Source organism: Xenopus tropicalis, chromosome 8 (assembly GCF_000004195.4).
Source record: "Xenopus tropicalis strain Nigerian chromosome 8, UCB_Xtro_10.0, whole genome shotgun sequence".
In the NCBI taxonomy this organism is placed as follows: Eukaryota; Metazoa; Chordata; class Amphibia; order Anura; family Pipidae; genus Xenopus; species Xenopus tropicalis.
In genome coordinates this window covers 101,417,670-101,438,485 of record NC_030684.2, presented here as the reverse complement: position 1 = coordinate 101,438,485, position 20,816 = coordinate 101,417,670, and the positions used below count along the sequence as shown (strand labels likewise).

Genomic DNA, 20,816 nt, shown 5'->3' with positions numbered 1-20,816 from the left:
CTTGCCCCAAGCCAACCCATCATCCCCAAAGCCCCCAAATGGAACACACTATAGCACAGACTACTTTGTAGGGGTTTTATTCATGGTGTTTACAGATACCAGTAGAGGCTACACAATTACAAGCGCACAAAATAAAGCTTAATGAATCCATTGTAATTTAACAATTATGTGCGCATTATTAATATAAGTTTCAGTTAATACTTTTTCTAAAATAATATAAACTATATAAAAATATAATTTTTGCTTTGGTTATGGTTAATTTATGGTTACGTCAACTCCCTGTTGCACCAATTCCAATAAACTTATTCCAGTGTGTGTGTCTACTCAGAGAACAATTATGAAGAGGATCAAATTAATATTCCTGCAAAAATGTGACTCTTCCCTTTGGGGTATTACAGCAGTTTCCCAGTTCCTCTCTGTTTTCAAAATTACACTGGACCATAATGGGAGCTTTGCATACAGTAAAGTGCATTTTAGGTTACTTACCATTCTAACAACTTCGGGATACGTCTGTTCTGTCAAGCACCCTCTGCTTATCGTTATGTAATCCACCAGTTCATTCAGAGTAGAGCGTTTGTATTCTTTCATTTTAAGATCAGACAGTGTATCCATGAAATCAAAAATAACACAGCACTGTTGAAGCTTCTTAAGGAATAGCTCAGGTTGCTCTGAGGTTGGGACGTCTGAAATAGAAAACAAAAAACTGTTTATTTTATGCTCTTCCACATTACTTGTTAACAGGATCGTATTGTTTGTTACAGAATCAAAACAATATACATTTTTTTTTTATAAGGCATGGAACAAATTGTTGCCATGGCAAAGCCCAGACCATGCAGTCATCTCTTAGCTTTCTCCTTGGGGAATCCTAGCAAAAACAGGGTGGGCACACATGAAATCCACATTCAAGCCAAATAAAATAGAAAAAAACATTAAAAAAAAAAAAAAAATCATCATCTGACAGAACCTTAAAGTTTGTGGTAAGAGCTTTTTTCCACCTTTTCCCTAGTAGCCAGGAAATGCCTGACCAGGAACAGTAAAAATTTACTATTAAGGAATATTGACCTCCAACATAATATTTGTAGCGCAGTGGTCCTCTCAAGGCAACTTCAGCGACTTTTGAAAATCGCAGCGCTGCATATGCCATGCATGCTATGGCATTTCGGTGAGATTAGTCGCCCGTGACAAAGCTCCCTAATCTCCCCGTCTGTCACAGCCCTAAGCGGAGGAAGTAAGAACTTTTGGAATAAAGTGTACAGATTAGGGCTCTGGCACACGGGGAGATTAGTCGCCCGCAAGGCAACTTCCGCGATTTCACTAAAATCGTGCCACCGCGCATGCCATCCCACCGGCGATTTAGATTTTCACCGGTGGGATGGGATTTCGGGGAGATTAGACAAATCTCTCTTGTCACGGGCGACTAATCTCCCCGAGTTGCCATGACCCGCCATCCCACCGGCGAACATGTAAGTCGCCGGCGGGATGGCACACGCGAGAAATCGTTCGCCGGTAAGTCGCCGGTGGGATGGCGGGTCATGGCAACTCGGGGAGATTGGGCGACTAATCTCCCCGTGTGCCAGAGCCCTTATAGTGTAAAAGCAAACTAGAAGGTGGCAAACTTCATCTACAGTTGTGGTAAAAGGTAAATATATCTGTGTTACTAGTTAAGCAAAGTCTGTATTAGTGATATAAGGAAATGTATGAAGAAGATTTACATAGAATGCAGTGATTTTTTAATTACTTGGCAAATATCCCTCACATGAATAAGATAAAAAGGCCAGGGTGGGGGTTTGGGCAATTTCCCTTTCCCTTTAAATGAAACGTTTGCCTATTAAAGTTTCTTATGAAATGTCTTATGAAATTAGTCTTTCCTCATAACTGAATTATGCAGTTCATTTTACCAGTTTATCTGCATGTCTCTGCACTGCTCTTTAATATCCTTCTTAATGACTGGAACCCAAAACCACAAAAACTTGTAAGGACTTTTTAAGAACCTATAAATTATCTTATCATCCCCTGAGTTAATTTCCTTTATGTAATAAAAGTACTCTATTTGCTTTAGTAGCCAGAGTTAGACTGCCTAGTGTTACACTGCTTGACATAAACCCCCAAATCCTTCTCAATTAAGAAGCCCCCCCCCCCCCCCAACACATTTAGTACATAGCTGGCATTTATGTTAATTCTAAGAAAGTGAATAAACTTGCATTTATCAACACTAAACCTCATCTGCCAGTTTGTTGCCAAGTTCTCCATTTAATCAGATCCCTTTACAAAACAGCAACATCGTACATGGAACTTTTTTCAAGATTTAGTATCAGCAAAAACAGACAGTAGTTACAATACCCACCTCCAGATCAGTAGGGCAAAGAATCACAGGGCAAAGTTGCAGCGTATAATCCACGCAGCAAAATTGTGCGCGTGATTTGTCGCGCCAATGTAACTGTACTCTACGGGCGGAAAGTCGCCGCGACTGAGCTATTTAAAAGTCGCAGCAACTAATCGCCTCGTGTATTCAGCCAGTTCTCTATCCAAGTAAAAATATGTTCAGGCAAATATTCCTTAAAGGAGAATGCAAGTCAAAATTTAAAAAGCATACTGCCCAATAGTCGTCCTATTGATTAGTAAAAACGCCACACTTTTGGCTCACCTAATCAAATATTTGCTCAGCCACACGTACTTCACATTTTCTAGAACAGGCAGCCATCTCTAAAAAGGTATTCTCCCTTCCTTTCCCTCCTTGCTTCATACTGCACATGTGTTTCATTCCCTCCCCCCCCTCCCCTCCCCTCTGCCAGATGCACTTCTGATTGGCTGGTGGGCATGTGTAGCTCAGAACAGGAGACAGGATCAAGTTACACACATGCTCAGAGAATAGGAAGGCTGCCGCTGGCACCTACAGGAAGAGGAGAGAGATTTCAGTGATGTCACTGTAGTCTTCACACTGCTGTAGGCTGCCAGCACCGTATCTCAGAGAAGCAAGCAGGGATCTGGGAATTTAGATATGCAGTAAGTACTTAAAAAGAATGCCTTTAGACTTACTTTTAATTTATATTAACCTTTCATTGTCCTTTTATGTAATCAGTAACCTTCTGTGTGGCACTGTATTAAACGCTGTAGGAAAATCTAAGTAGATCACATCCACTGTCACCCCAATGTCTAAAGGTGGCCATACAAGATACAATCTTTCCTGCCACCTGTGCTACAACTGAAGTGAATACCAACCGAAGAGGGGCCTTTAACATAACCAAAGGAATTTAATACAGTACAGTCTTTGCCCTGTGCTTGTTTGTATAAATCAGTATAAAATAGACCTTTGTATTACAGGTCAGTACGTATGACAAACACCTGCCATCTTCAGGTTTTTGACCAATTGAGGGCACTTTTTCTTTAGAGCCTGTGAGTCCCTATTTATTAAAGCACTGAAGCTATATACATTGAAGTGAATATAACAACTTATCTTTATGGATCCCTATGCAGAAAAACAAATACCAATGAACGCTAACCTTAAGCAGAAAATTGTCATAGTGGATAGGATCTGTTATCGGGAATGCTTGAGACTTGAGGTTTTCCGGCTAAAGGGATGTTTCTGTAATTTTGATGACTATAACTTAAGTCTGTTAAAGATTATTTAAACATTAAATTAACACATAATTATGAGAGAAAAAAAGGAAATCCTTTTAAAAATTAGAACTATTGTATAAAATGTCCAGTACATTTGCAGCTAAGGTGTTTTATTCTATCTGAATTAGTCTTTTACATGCAAAGTGTTGCCTTTTGTGAAAATAAAAAATATGGCTTGGGGCCACATGGAAATTTTCTATGCAATAGAACATATTACTTGCCCACCCTATATTTATAATTAACATTATCTTTTCTTCTAGCAATTTCCCACCAGTTCACGACTATTTAGATATGCACCGATTAAAATAATCGCCAGTAGTAAAATATTTAAATAACTGGTGGTTTGTAATTCTTTTTCTGCCTCTGAACATATAATACCTGTGTATTCATTATCTACACATTTATTCACATTCAGTGAAAGCCCAGTTCGGCAATCTGTTACAAAACATCAGCCAGCATTAAATTCTTGGAATTTGAACAAGAAAGTCCACGGGGTCAGCTGATTCTCAATACCAAGCCAATGCAAGTACAACTGTACAATGATGTGTGCATTATTTATTGGACGGCTTCAGCTGCTGCAGTGTTTTAGCGATCAGTAACACACGCTGAGCCAATACGCTGAATGCTAGATTAGGTTACTGCACCTTGTTAATAAATAAAGTCATTGTAGCTCCCACGCACCACAATACCATTAGCTGCTTGGCAGACATAGCAATACAGCTCAATTAAGAGAAAAAATATGTCAGACAGTCAAAGAGAGAGAAAAAGAAAGGAAAAGTAGGAAGCCTTTTGAAATGAAAACTCCAACTGAATCATTATCAAATATACATATAATAACTGAGGCAGAACTTGGTATAGTATTAATTCCCACTAATAAATGTATTTACATATATCCTTGTATGTCATTTTCACACATCATTTATATGGTTGGAGAATTATAAAAGCAGGGGATTTTTCACACAATTATCTCTGTGACCCAAAAATTGGTTTACCTCTAGTTATACACCTTCTTTTAATTACCATTCCCTACTCTAGGATGGAATTTCCCATCATTAACATGGTGACTTACCAACAGCATGCTCTAAAGAGATCTAGAACAATGCAAGTCTGTGCCATCCCTAATGGAGCCTGCAAGTGTCCCAATATTAACACGAAAATATTCTAATCTGGATGCCTAGGAAGTTGTAAAATATTGTTTCTTTGAGGTAGGGATATAATGATGACCATTAAATAATCAATATTAAATAAATATGGCATGTTGTGAGGCAGAGCCTGGATTCCAAAAATAATTACAAGCACACAGGTTCTTTTGCTTAAAGGAGTTAAAAAGTAAAACAGAAAATGAACTTATGTTTTTTGAGCGGATTTGCAGGTTAGCTTAATTTTAACCCACTTAAAAGTTATAAAAAAATGTCTCCGAGTTAACTCACTGCTAATCCAGTGACTGAGTATGTAGGAGATTTCTACAGTGAGATACACTAAAACTGGGTTGTGGGAGCACTCCAAAGCTTAATAGAATATACAAATACAATGGAAATGTGACTGATATGTCCAAATTAACTACAAACATACAAAAAAATACATGTGCAAGGGACCAGGGAATGTGCATTGATCAATCCCCCTCTCTTTTTTTCTACAGTGAGACACTGCTCTGCGTATAATTATTTGTCCCCCCCCCTGAGATTTCAGAGCTCTGCTGACACTTGGGAGGGAAAAAGCTGCTTCCAGCCAGCCAATTACTGCTTCCTAATTCTCCCTACTCACAAAATATCTGGTCTCTTCTATGAGCTGGACTTGCTTGTCTTGGAAGGAAGTGCAAAGAAAAAAAAATCCCAGTTTAGAACTAGAAATCTGTAAAATTTAATTTGACTCACAATAGAAAATAAAAGTAAAAGCTGAAACTAAACTGAATTAATGTAATATTTGGTTTGACTTTACTTTCCCTTTAAATGAGTAGACAATAGAACTATGATGTCATGATTTCATTGGAGAAAGCCTGACACTGCTTCCACGGTCAACCTCTTGTGACCTACAACATACCACACCACCTCATTTATATTCTTACTTTTTATTAGTTTAACAACTTCCCTTAATGCAGCACATGTAAATACTGCAATGCGGCTCATTTCGAAAAAAATGATATAAAACACTGTAAAAACAGATGCAAGCCATGGTGAACGTTGTGAGCACAGAGTTAACAGAGCATTTGCCATAGGAAGGAAGCGTGGCACTGTCTAAAAACAATAGAAAAGACATATCCAGGATGCAAACAAATCTGCAGAGTTTTGCTTGGACACAAAAAAATAACGTACTGAAGCACAGACTGTGATTTGGAGACTTCACTGGGTGTTAGAGTTCAGCACAAAAATGTTTTAAATAATTTCATTAAGGCGCAGATTATTCTAAAAATGTGCCCCATTTTGTTAAAGGTGGGTCACCATGATCCCCTGGAATACAAGGAATTCCATTAGAATACAAAATTGCCCTTAAATTGAGGTAAACAGTCCAGTTTTTCGTTCAGTCTGGTGCGGCCATAGCCTAAACTACAAGAATAGTAAGGAAGCTGAGCACAGATTTTGGGCTTCTGGTTTGTCTGAATTCTAACATCCCACAGGTGTTTTATTTGGTTTAGGGTGAGGGTTCTGTGCTGGCCAGTCAGGCTCTTCCCATCAGCAAACCAATAAATATTATATGGATTTCATCTTGTACATGGGGCTATTATTGTGCTGAAGAAACTTCCCCAAATTGCTTTCACAGTGGGAAGCACAATTGTTAGTACACAATGTACACCATAGCATTAATGTTTGCAGCCCCAGACCAACCTCTAACAAACTAAAGCTAAAAGATAGCTTTGATAGTTTGATAGTCACCAAACCCTAACTTATCAAGCTAATAACTAAATGCTAAATGAAATCAAACTTTACACAACAAATGCATTTCTACAGTAAAAGATAATGTTAAAAGGTAGGATGCACTGAATCCTGGATTTGGCCGAATCCAAGCAATTTTTAGCATGATTCTAATTCTTCCGAATCCAAGAGCCTGGCTGAACCGAATTCAAAGCCTATGTATTAGAAAAAAATTGCCTCCTGTGCACTGGTGTTTCCGACTGCATCTTCAGGAATTTCCCTTCTGGGTTTGGATTTGGTTCGGTATTCGGCCTAATCTATACCCAAGGATTCCGGGTATGGCCAATTACTGGGTTTGGTGCATCCCTAGTTAAAAGGATATATTTGTCCCTAGTTAGAGGACAAATTTAAGGCACCCCCCTAATGATTATAATCACTGTATAATACCGATACCCCAGGCCAGTGCTCCTGTCAGCAGAAAACAACGTTGTCCCAAGGTACTCGACCCAACGGAGCTATCCTCTTCTTCCACTTCTTTGTTCGAAAATGGCCCTGAACCAATTCATGCACAGTAGAGTGAAAAGGGCTGGCTTTCTGTTTAAAGTTTTTCTTTTCACTATACTGCATAGACACCCAGCACAAAGAAGGAAGAAGATCGCTCCATGGTGTTCACTAAAAGTCCCCCAAAAATGTCCCCCAAGCCGGTGCAGTTTTCTGCTGATAGGAGCACTGGCCCAAGGTATGACATAAATGATTATAACAGGGGGTGCCTAACATGTGGCACCCACATGTTATTTAAACTTTCCTTTAAGTTTGTGTGCGACTGCTCATCTGCAGAAACCTTGTTAAGGTTGTAAAAATTAGTTCTTGTGCTGAGACTGCTTACAGCGACAGTATGGAAGTTAGCTGGGAGTGTCCAAGAGTGCATGTTATTTATTACACACTTCACACTTCAGCACTCAGCGGTCCTCTTCTGTGAGTTTGTGTGGACTACCAACTGACAACTGAACTGCTCCTAGATGCTTTCACGGCTCTGATTAACTTGAGGTGGCATCCTATGATTATGCCAGGCGTTAGTATGACAGCAATAGGTGAGGTTAGAAATGGTGGCTATACGTTTTTAGCTGTATAATATACATTGTACACTGATAGCACATGAGACTATTCTCAGTAAATGCATGTTCGGTTTTTTTTTTTGTTCGTTTTCATTAGAGAACTCTGTTGCAGCTGTAAGGGGATTACAGGTATGGGACCTATTATCCAGAATGCTCAGGGTTTTAAGTCTGCTAAAAAATATTTTGTATATTGAATAAACCCAATAGGATTGCTTTACCTCGAATAAGGATTAATTATATCTTAGTTGGGATCAAGTACCTGTACCTGTAACTGGGAAAGTATATATTATAAAGTATTTTAAGGCCCTCATTCTTACATTAGACCTGTGATCCCCAACCAGTAGCTCAGGAGCAACATGTTGCTCACCGGTCCCTTGGATTTTGCTCCTAGTGGCCTCAAAGCAGATGTCTATTTTTGGATTCCTGGCTTTTGGGCAAGTTTTGGTTGCATAAAAGCCAGGTGTACTACCAAACATACTCTCATATAGGCTGTTAGTCCACATAGGGGCTGCCAAATCCACAATCAGAGCCCCTATTTGTAACCCCAAGAACATTTTTCGCGCTAATGTTGCTCTCCAACTCTTTTTACACTTGAATTTGGCTCATGGCTAAAAAAAGGTTGGGGAACCCTGCATTAGACAATGTCAGTCCTTTAAGAAAAGTAACCCTTTCAGAGCAAAATAAAAATGGTACAGGGCAGATTAGGGCAATAAGCAATGTATATAAGTACACAGCTAGAAAGTTTTGCCAGGAGGCTTCAGGCAACTTCGTAAAACTAAGCGGCAAACAAATGCTTTCCCACCAGCAATAAAGTGAAAGCATTCTGGTAGCCCAGATTTAAACGTGAGTGTCAAATCTCCCAATGTGCCATCAGCCTTAAGGTTATTTGTTTGCATCATCCAAAGGTACAGCTGTTTCAATTACAGGTGGATGCAAGGAAGGGGTACACCATGTAGTGCCTAGGGAGTGTATAATGAGTAGGGGAATGAACTAATGATGCGCGGGTTGACCTGCAGGTTTACACTTAGGTCAGCGTGTTAGGGTTGAAATTTGGGTGACTACGGCAGGTTCTGGTTGGGTGCGAGTCAGACTGGGGAAGTACACACTCTCTCTCTGTCCCTGTCTAGGGGCACACAGAAGTAGTGCACACAGTGTAAGGACAAGGGTACGGGTTGGATGTGGGTCCTCCAATGGAACATTTTGCAGGTTAGCGTTGGGTGCCCACACATAACTAGAATGCACGCCCAAACAGAAGACATGCATGATCTATTACTGCAATTCGCTACTAATTGTTTAGCTGACAGCAGTTTCTGAAAATACAGGTCCCTTGTTTTTCTCAGGCTTTAAATGTTTTTTTTTTTTCCCTTCATAGCTAATTATAACCGGGTTAACCAGTATATCAGCCCTATAATAAAGGAATCCAGCCACATGCCACCCAACAGCTTGTTAGCCAAACAAATTGATCAACACATTATAGGGTTTTTTTTGTTCTTTGGAATACTAAATTAAATTTCAGGCTGGAGAGGTTTGAGAAGTGCATGTTAGCTTCCGGATACAGACAATGCACTTTAGTAACCTAAAAGGGATGTACCCCACCTCTAGAATATTGCTTTCTATTTTATTTGTATTATTTTTTTTAATTACTATAAAGCGTGAGAAAAAGTTTGTTACATAAAAAGCAGAGTTTAATTTAAATTTTATGTTTGGCATTGTAAATAAAGGATAATATCAGATGGCATAGCTGTAGCTTTTTGCCCATAAGCAATGATAACCTGTTAATAAAAGCATCCGTAGGCAAACTATTAGTTAAGGATTTATAATTCTAAATAGATGCAGAGCACAATGGCTTTGTCACACAGTAAGCAACAGAACAGTAATCATAATGATGCAGGATAAATTAATACAAACTACAACTTAGCTTAGTTGTTCTGGTTATTCTTGCTTAACTCTCAAAGTGAATAGCAAATAAAGTTATCCATTAAATGATGTTAATATTCATTACATTAATTCTAAATTGGCAGCACACCACACACCTGCACACCTGCAAAGCTATAGAACTACTAGATAGAGGAGTGAGCTGAGGCTGCACCCTTTCACAACAACCATGCCAACTTCCCACCTTAAGTGCAATGCAGTACAAAAGGCAGAAATGAACAAAAACAACTTATGTACAAGTTGCAATGTATTGCAATATTTTGAAACCAATACAGGTATGGGACATGTTATCCAGAATGCTCGGGACCTGGGGTTTTCCAGAAAAGGGATCTTTCAGTAGTTTGAAACTCCATGCCTTAAGTCTACTAAAATTCATTTAAAAATGAATTATACCCAATAGGATTGTTGTGCCTTCAAAAAAGATTGTATCTTAGTTGGGATCAAGTACAAGATATAGTTTTAATATTATAGAAAAAGGCAAATAATTTGTAAAAATTGAATTATTTGCTTAAACAGGTATAGGACCCATTATCCAGAATGCTTGGGACCAAGGGTATTCCGGATAAGGGGTCTTTCCATAATTTGGATCTTCATACCCTAAGTCTACTAAATAATCAACTAAACCCAATAGGATTGTTTTGCATCCAGAAAGAATGAATTATATCTTAGTTGGGATCAAATACAAAGCACTGTTTTATTTTTACAGAGAAAAAGGAAATCAATTTTAAAAATCTGAATAAAATTGAGTCTATGGGAGACTTTCCGTAATTCGGAGCTTTCTGGATATCAGGTATCCAGATAACAGATCCCATACCTTTAATGGACACTAAAGGTGATGGCCTTCCTGTAATTAGGCGCTTTCTGGATAACAGGCTTATAGATAATGGATCCCACAATTGTATAACTTTCAAGATCCAATAACTGCAAATTACAGGGATAGATCACCTTAAAAATGAACATATGTACAACAATATCTTGTCAGACATAATGTACACAGATGGATTTTTTTTTTTTTTTGCTCATCTAGAATTCTAAATCACGACTGATCTGAATTGTGGAAGGGCTATTTTTCTAAGTAGTGTCATCCAAGGCCAACTTCCTCCTCGTGACACTGCTCTTTCAGCTTTGTTACATGCACTCAAGGCCAGCTATTTCAGTTTTAGATGCTAGCATGTGTTCCCTCTGTATATAAATCTAAAATGTTTTAATGCATGTCCAGTATTTTGTGCATTAAGGCTAATGACACAAGGGTTTCGCCACTTCTGCTCTCTGGGGGAAAAAACAGCAGTGGACAAAACTTTCCTGTCCATCTGTCGCCGCTTGCAGTGTTATAGAACACGAAGTGAAATATGAAATGCTAAGGAACTTCAGGGGAGTACTAATAATTATTTCAGACCTTTTGTCAATGTTTAAAACCTAATAGTTTGTTGGCTGTGTAATAATGAGACATACACAGAATTAACATCTGAAACATATAACTAATAAGTCTTGAGCTTTTATCCTCTCCTGGAGAACTGTAGTAATAAAGACTTTTCTTTCACTTTTCTTCTGACCTGCATAGGACATGCACTGTCCCTATACCATCCACAGTAAGCAAATAAGTACTGCAAGGTTGCATACCCATTTTATTTCTTTATAGTGCTCATAATGTCTTAGAGCAGGGCTGTCCAACTGGCAGCTGTGGCCCCCCACCTGTCTGGCTGCTGTGACTGCTTACCTTTGTGCAAGCAATGGTATCAGTACAGAGATTAACTGGCCCCCTGCATCGCTCACACCTCAGATTCAGGCTGTAATCCCCTTGTTTTGTTCACAACTCAGGCTCAGACTTTAAGCGCCCACATTGTTCACCTGTGTTCACACCTCAGACTGTAGGAGCAGTGCCAGCATTAAGTCACTGTATGTGCTGCCTGTGTGCCCCTATACTCTGCCTGCCCTATGCTGCCTGTGGGTTTTTTTTCTGGAAGTTTATTAGCATTTGAAAATAGTCATTAGGTGCTGGGGGTTGCCGTGCTATCCACAGGGGAGGCATAGGTCATCTTAATATGACTTCCTGAACTTATTTCACATGAGAGATGGGTGACATTCCTGCAGTGAGCACCAAATATTTGTGTTTTTGGCGTGCTACTACCATTAATGTAGATATGGTCTTAAAAGCTCTTGTGATAACAAGGGTGTAGTTTGAAGTGGGTGCGGATTAAAAAAGGGGTGTGGTCAAACTGGCTTCCATTATGGGCCCTTCACCACCTAGGCCAAAAAGATTCTGGACCTCGGTACCACAGCGGTTGGACAGCACTCATCTATGGCATCTTACAGCAACCCCTCTGCCATTTGCCTGACCAGGCCTGATTACGGGGCAAAGTGCAAAAAACAAATCCAAAATTCCAGGCTCTGGTAGCATTATACGAACCAGAAGGCATCAATGCATAAGAAAAAAAAAAGGTAGACTATATATTTACTATTTTTTTGAGCAGAGGGCAAGCATGAATGCGTAAAATTGGCAGCGATAATTATAATAAAAAACACGTATCTTCTGCCCTCACCACCATACCCATCTGCTAGCGCTTTCCTTATGTCAACAATACAGTTATAATAAACACAAGCCCTACAAAACCCTCTGCCCTGACACAACAAACCAATCCCACACCCAATCATTTCTCAATGCACACTGTCCATACCCTCATCTCTGTCCAGCTAATAATCCACAACCTGTGTACCAGTCATCATCGTCATCTCAATCTATGCACTGCCATGACATATGCCCCCTGTGAGTCTTTACTACAAATCTAAATTACTGAACTTTTCAACACCACATAACGTGATAGAACAGTGCTACACTGAGATCAGTTTCAGAAATATACAGAGCTAAAAATGTACCATCCCTTTACTAGCTATCTCAAAAGCAATTATGTGTCAAAATCAAACTGCTCTAACCACCATAAAACTGGGCTTTAAGAATAAGTTAAATATAGTACTCAATTGTCATTAAAATGTTAGAATTTCCATTTCACGGGTGTTTGTTCATCACCAAAGACATGGCCATCTGTTCAATGCAAAATAAAATGTAATAAAATGCAATGTATTCTTATGTAAATTCAAAATATTCCAAATCTTATCTTAGGAGATCTGCACAATGGGGATACAATGTACTTTTAGGGTATTTTGGGAGAACATTTTTTTTTTTTTTATTTCAAGTGTCACCACATTGCCTTTTGGTTCAACAGGCATACCTTGCCTGCCTACTGCTGCCACAATTACTTTATTTATATTGTGTAAGATGTGAAATTGATTGGGCTTCAATAATATGGTTCTGGTTACTGATTACACAGCACACATTTCAAAAGCACTTAAAGAGTGAGAGAAAAACTGGCTAAAACAAGCTACAGGTATTGTACCAGTTATGCAGAGTGCTCTGGACCTGGGGTTTTCCAGATAAGCAATCTTTCAATAATTTGGATAACCATACTTAAAAGGTGTACTAATCCCTACTTCACTGCCTAACCAAACTTTACTCTACAGTTGCTGGACTTCAAATCCCAGAATAATGTAACATATAAGGCTGAGGGCATGCTGGAACTGTAGTCCAGCAACATCAGGGTCGTATTCTTAAAGCAATAGTGCACAATAAAACTTTTCCAAAACTTTTCACCAAATCTCCAGGGCCAGTGGTTGCATTAAAATGCACAAAAAAATCCTCCAATGAGAATCTCAGCTGATCATGTTCTTTGTTTTCCCAATTGGAGTAGGGAGCTTTAAGCACAGTTTCCCAGCACTGCACAAGTCTGTTCTTTATCCCCATGTCAGATTCCAGTGTCATATAATAAGTTCAGTGTTCTCACTGGTCAGTTTTCTTGCATTTATAATGTGATTTTAGGTCAGTAGAATGCTCAGTAGTAAATGCTCTTGCATTATGTTTTTCAATAACTTCTATAGCAAAACTAGGGGGTGCAGTAGGACAGCATTAGGATTGGTTTAACCCCTTCTACTAGAAATTAATGGATTAACTTGCCTCCAATGAGAAGCTGTTATATCTTAGTCTGGATCAAGTACAAGGTACAATTTTATTACAGACAAAGAAATATGTTTTAAAATTTTGAATTATTTGATTAAAATGGATTCTTTTGAAAGATGGTTGTCCCCTAATTCTTTCTGGATAGTGAGTTTTCAGATAACTGATCATTTACCTGTACTAAACTCAAAGAAAAATCACACGGTGGATCTGATAGCAAGTGGAAACAATCCTGGAAGGTTATACTAAAGGCATTCTGCTAGAAATCCCATACCAACATCAGCATAAGACAGACACTGTCTGTAGCTCTGATATATTCAAGGATCTAGCAATTAAGATTTAAGAGGAAAACAGGTACAATAAAATAGTTTTGGGGGCCAGAGACAATTAGTGATGACGGGTTTAGTGTCAACTGCTAGTGACCATGGTGATCATGCAAAGGAGATGAATTTGAAACAATCCAAGCAATTAAAACATATAATGACCATGGGGAAAGATTTTAATGGTATCTCTCTCTCTCTCTAAATTACAAATATAAAAAAAGATTTCTTAAACAGTAAGGCTGAGACCACATGGGGCATTTACCTAAACTCATTTACCTGAGCAGCTGCAGCTCAAAAAGGTGCTGCCACTTCCTTCCTAGGAAGAAAGTAGTCTACCATTTACCTGTCAGCTGAGAAAATTCTGTGGGTAATTTTTCTAAGTTTGCTATTGTTCCAGGAGAGTCTGGGGCCACTAATCACACTGTAAATGCCCCTCAGACTGGGATAACATATTCCCTTGCTTTGAATAACAGGGGTAGGGCAGGGTCGGAGCAATGGACAGATCAGTCAAGCCTGGGGGTCATTCATGCTAATGGCACGAGTCGGTTTCTCTGCTGGCATTTATACACCAACTGGGAAATGCCAATCCTTTGCCTTCTGCTACCTAAACAGGTGGCCGGAGATTTTGATCCAAAAACGCTTAAGTATGCATTTTTATGCTAAAACATGTGCTGCGTCTACCACAACAAGTTGATCCCAAGACTGGATGTATATATTTTCTGCAACAATATAGCAGAAGCCAGCTTATTAACAAACTTGGAGAAAAACTGACTTTTCTGTGTTTTGGGAGAACCTGAAAACAGAGAGGGATAAACAAACACTGCTTTGAATTGCAGTTATATTCACAAACCTTTTTTGTAATTAAAGGCTTAAATTATTGTATATTGAAAAGGAGCATTGTTTTGCACAGAGTCATCCTTTAAAAGTCTATTCTAAATATGCCACATATTTAAGATGCCCTGAAGAATAAAAAGAGGGGTTTTTTTTTTTGGTTTTTTTTTTTAAGGTCACTGACGCCTTTGCCTAAATCTGAATTTCTTGTCTGGAAGGGTTCTATCAATAGGTTTTTGGGGTTCAGCAGATCAAAGCTTTTGCAAAATATGCCATGATGTATATTTTCTGGGTTGTTCTCTCACAAACCTACTAACCAAACAAATGTCCTTTCAGAAAAGAAAACCATCAAACCAGCAACAAATGTACAGCAAGACATTTACAGGATTTCAGTTAAAAAAACAAGCTTCTAATTAAAATAGAAACAAAAAGGTATATTGTTTATTACTACCATTAAGAACAAGCAAAGGGCAGCTGCAAAGAAATTTCTAGAAAATGATTAAAGACTGCTTCCTGCAGTCAAAAGTAAAGTATCCCCAGGTCAGTGTAGTTTTCAGTGAAGAGGGGTATCAAGGTCTAAGGCTAGTGATTAAATTTACTAGGGATGACAAACAAATTTGCACTCCCCAAAATATATATTTATTTCCTTGCCCTGTAAATGAGAGTTAAACAGAATGCTGCTGATGTGTGCTATTCAGTCCTTACCTTTAAGCAGCGGCAGAGGTGTTAACTCTATTGGCTTGCCCTGAGATCTGAACTGGGAAGAGCTTTGTGATCTCTTCTGCCTGGCTTTTCTGACGGACTTCCGAGAAAATCCGTCTACTTTATCCACTGATGGAGGAGTGGTTGGTGCTGAGGACATATCCCTGCAGAGGAAGATATGAAATAACCAAGATGTAAAGGAATGCAATAAAAACAGTTTACTATGTGCATAGAGCATTTGCATACCGACATGTTCAAATACTTCAGGTAACAATATTGCAGTTCCAACTTATTTACAAAACCAAATATGGAGAAATATTTTGTGTATACACTGTGTTGCATGCTACAATGGAAGCAACATTCACTGAACGTAAAATTATTTATAAACTGGGTATATACCCCTATAATATCAATAACTACCTAAGCTACCTAGCTCATGAGTCAGCTACAAAACATGTCACTGCTGGATTGATCATCTGTAAATTGTATCTTTAAACACTGCTAGAATCTCTTTTATTAAGAATAACTTATTAATCACATCACTTTTAACATTATGACCTCAAAACCCCCCTCAATTTTACAGCAAAACTAGTAAAGGAATGCCAGACACCATATGACACTCTTATGATTACTGGTACGTACACAACCCTTACACAAGGTTGGATCAGCAGGGTAAATGTCTAATATGCTGGAGATACTGTGTAGATGTCTATATTTCCTTAACAGAAAGCCTCAGTAGCTCTAAACCCAGCATAACACAGAGTATGGCACTCAGAGGCAAGTCTAGCCAGCAAGGAAGGAGATTATATTATCATAAAGAAACACAATCACTTATGAAGAAAATTCACGTTTAAGCTTCCCATTTATTCTGCAACAAATCAAATTGAAAAGTTTTATGTTCCATATTGTTTACAAATTTACTTATCTGTAAGGCCAAAATAGTGTTCTGCCACTGACATGATAATCTGGCAACCACAGCAATGCTTCAGTCTTTATTTTACATTAGTACATGCTATTTATAATTTTGCCTTAAAAATATTTGTCCGGTGCTTTTACATTACCTATCTAATCGCTATGTTCCTATATTAGGAGGCTGCCATATTTGTGCAGCAGGAGTCCATTAACATTAGAAGCTATAACACACAGGCTGAGAAGGGTTGACAAAACAGTCAGGTTTAGGACAATTACTATGTTGGGACAAGTAACAATTACTTACAAAAGCAGCCCTGTCAGCACAAAATGAACATGACCTATAGGGAACTTTAATGTACATTAATATTTTGAAGAGTAGTTTTTTTAGTGTCAGTATCACTTTACGTAAAGTCCTAACATACCCCTAATAAACCAAAGTGCATTTCTCTTTACAGGAACTTTTATTATACCTATTAATGCACCCCCTTCTCATGGCCAACTTGCTGTATATGTACATATAGATATATTGAATAAAGCTTAATGTGATACTGACACTTAAAAACTACTGTTTAAAATATAAAGGTAAATTAAAAGTTACCTATAGGCCATGTTAATTGTTTTTCACTGCTTTTGTAAGTAATTGTTACTTGAAATTACTAAACCTGACTGTTTTGCCAGCCTGACTGTCCCTTCACAGTCCATTTCTACCAGACTTTAAACTCTATAGGGCAGGGAACTCTTGTATCTATGCTGACAGTTTACAAGATGTAACTGTATTTACATATATATGTATAGTACAGTGCTGTAAGAACCAACTAAACTCATTCCTTCTAAGTGTTTTAGAATCATCAACTCCACCAAATTTAAAGTGGCAGATATTGTTGGGTGCTTCTTCGCCCCTGTGAAAAAGAATTTCCTGCAAGTCAATGAAGAGCCCTGTGGTGTCAGCACCCCTAAAACAAACTTAAGAGCAGTATTCTAAGACAATTTGCAATTAGTCTTCATTATACAGCTTTCAGAATCTCAACTGACATACAGTGGCTATGGCTTAATTACCCTAGCAACCAGGCACCAGTTTGGAATTCAGAACTGAAGATGAATAGAAGACAGTTAGACCAGAACCCACATATTCAAGCTAGTGCTTTTTCCGCAGATCCAATGATCTGTGGAAAAAGTGTTCTTTAATAGAAAACAAAATACATTCTCATCTTGACCTTTGATAGATGTTTTTACCTATAGCAACCCTATCTTGAGCAGATCTATGATACACAAGATGGGGCTGCTGTACATATAAAAAGGAAGTGTGTACTTCATGTACATCAGAGTTCTACATCAGTCCACTGAGATAAATCAACTGTTTCCGAGGTCAAGGGTTGGACCATAATTACTACGTTGTAATGGAAATGAGGCTGAGGATATTTAAATGGCCCTTTCTAGACAAACAATATGTTTCTTAATATCTCTTACTACGAGATATTAAAAGCTAAACTTAAACAAGGCATCACAAATCATATTAGGTGATTATAATGCAGAAATAGAAGAAAAAAATGAATAAAAGAACTTTAATTTCTATTATGCACCGCTTATTTAAATATACATAGGTAAGTATAGCCTTCATAATTAAACGGATATTCCTTTACATAATTATACAGTTGATTTTTTTTTTAACTTGGTGCATTAGAAATAAACTAGTACTAACTGCAGTTAATATGAAATTAGTTACTTCTAGTAACTACATTCTTGCATAAAAATTTAGTGTGGTTAAAAAAAAAAATCCTATCAATTTAGGATTTACTATGCACACACACACACACATATATACGTACACACTCATATGTTTCCTTAGTAACAAAATAACACAAAACTCAAATAATTAGCATTAGTAATGTTAACCCCTAATAAAGGTAGTAAAATACCCATCTCACCACAGGCCTCAAAATGTTAGAGAACTCCAGCAGCAAAAAGTACCTTTAGTCAAAGGAGGGTCCAGGGAAAAATACAATTGATCATTTTGTAAGAAAGCCTCATTCTGTCACCGTAGTACAACCATCTTACGGACAGAGCTGGAATCCCACTTCTGAGGGACCATAAGAGTGTTGCTGCTTCTTATACCGCACTTCCTTACCATATATTTAGAACAGCACTGGTGCAATCAATAATTAACACCTCCTTAAGTAAACACTGCAACAAATGTTTCACTTTTGCCGCTGCCAGTAAAGCTTGCCTTTCTAACAACTAAACTTCCATGGTGACCTTAAATATATAATACAGGTAAATAGGTATAATGTTTATTAGCCCTTAAGCCTTCAGGTCAGACAGGTTCAAACTTGGGTCCAGTTGTTGGACTACAGCTAGGAAACCACAGGGCCCCTTACCGCAAACTCTTCTTCCATCACCCAGTGATGTGTATAGACAGTTGCTAAATATGTATGTGACATAAACAAATAGTGCACAATTATTAATTTCAGCAAGAACAATGCAAACATAAGAACTGTACCTATATATATATATCTGGGCTCTTGATCCTTACAGCTTCCACTATGCTGAGGAATTTTGGAAGATGCACTTTAACAGATTACATTACATTAACATTTATTTATAAAGCGCCAACAGATTCCGCAGCGCTGTACAATAAGTGGGTTTCATACATTGGACATACAGAGTAACATATAAAGCAATCAATAACCGATACAAGAGGTGAAGAGGGCCCTGCCCAAAAGAGCTTCCAAGAGGCAGAGTAAAGGTCTTTGCTTTAAGGAAAGGTTCTTACTGGGGAGTACCAACCAAGGCCCATCCAGCTGTTGCTAAAGCACAACTCCCAGCAACATATCAACAGTAACATTGGCTTGGAAGTTCAAAAAACTTGAAGGTCACAGTTTTTGTAAATATTCACATTAAAAAACACACTTTAGTAATTAACATGAGAAGGAACGGACAGAAGCCTGTTCTGGACATATTCCTCACTAATCACCATCAAGTTCAAGTTGCTTTCAAACTGGGTGTTTTAAGGCTCTATGGCAGTTCAAAGTGTATTACATTGCGGGGTTCAAACCCCCCTTTTTTATATACAATGTATTACGTATAAAGGTGCATAAGAAGCACTCACCAGCACTACATAAACCTTATTCCCTATTTTATGTCACCAAATTACATGCAATTCATTTTTAAGAGTAGGGGGAGGTACCTCTGAATGTTTAATGGGGATCTTGTCTTGGCTATAACGATAATTAATAACATGTAAATACAGCTTTATAGGTATAGAGAGGAACATTAAATATGAGGCTAACAGCATTATCTAAGCATATCTAACGATTGTTCGTGGGTCAGGTTGTGCGGAGGAAGGAAGGGATGTGGCTGGATTACCTTGGAGCTCCTGATAGGGATTAGAGATGTGGAGTATTTTTCCCCTGGTGACCAGTGATTGCTGAGCGGAGTCTAGGCCTTAACACACACCGATCACAACCGGTAGCTTTTTCCCGCGAGTCTGGGGATAATCCCGGGAGTTCCCTTCAAATTACCTCGAGATTTCTCTTACATACAGAAATGATTCACATTCCCTAAGCGGCCTGGGCTATGGATATCCCGGCGAACCGGGGGGGACTGTGTTGTGTGAGTTGTGGGGGGAGCCGGCGTCTCTCGGAGGGATGCTGGTGGGGGTCTAAGCCTCTGTTTCTAACTGGTGACTCTGGCCTCCCCCCGGGTCACTTTCCTTTTTCTCTCTATTGTCAATATCACTGGGCTGAGTCCATGGCACACACACACAACACAGAGACTGCCTAACCTGCTTACGCCTGGCCCCGCCCGGCCTTTGCTGACGGAAGAGAGAAGCCGTTCTCCGATTGGATACACTGGGCTTCCTCCGAAGTAGCAACGATAGTGGAAGGGAAGGTAAAGGCTCAGGCCTAACAAGGTTGGTTGAGAGGACAGAGCGGTGGGGAAGGGAAATGGGATTGGACGCTGCGGGAAATGCCCGTATGGAAAGAGAAATGGGAGGGCGGGAGTAGCAAGGGGAGGCCCGAGTATGTGGGATTGAGTAAAACCGGTTGCTGAAGCGTGATATAGATCTTACTGTATAGCTCTTGTGTGTGGACAAGAATTGACTCTCAGGGCAGACATAAATGAAATAAAGAGTAGACGGTCAAGCCTTTATATATGGAGATTCTGAGAACTGATATATAATCGCGCTATACGGTTTGGGCATCTGTAATATAAAGTCACATTTTCAGACAAATCTCCACATTTAAGGGCATGTAAGGCCAAACATTCTGCCTAATTCTAAGCAACTTTTTTCTAAAAATCCATTAGAGGTTGATTGGGTTTAATGTTGTTTAAGAGGGTTCTCCACCCAAAAACGAATTATATTCCTGGTGAAAGAAAACATACAGCTAAACAATGCCCAATATACCTGTGTTAACAAATTGCTATGGGTTGAAACTTTGAAAGTTATTCATAAATGTTGTTGCAATAGAAAGTGGTGTTTCTTTAACCCGTTCTGGGTTTGAATCTAAACAGAATCGGCTCTGAA

At 38.7% G+C, this 20,816-nt stretch overlaps 1 protein-coding gene across 3 annotated transcripts in view; it reads right to left on the bottom strand.

Moving 5' to 3' along the window:
- ppp2r5e (protein phosphatase 2 regulatory subunit B', epsilon) overlaps positions 1–20,816 on the bottom strand; it is a 51,520-nt gene extending 30,704 nt beyond the window's left edge. The window contains exons 1-3 of one of the 3 annotated variants that reach the window (XM_012968162.3): positions 19,655–20,816; positions 15,383–15,543; positions 487–683 (exon numbers count right to left, since the gene is read on the bottom strand). In XM_012968162.3, coding sequence (XP_012823616.2) covers positions 487–683; positions 15,383–15,539 — 354 coding nt within the window. In that variant the 5' untranslated portion in view covers positions 15,540–15,543; positions 19,655–20,816. 3 annotated transcript variants of the gene reach the window in all.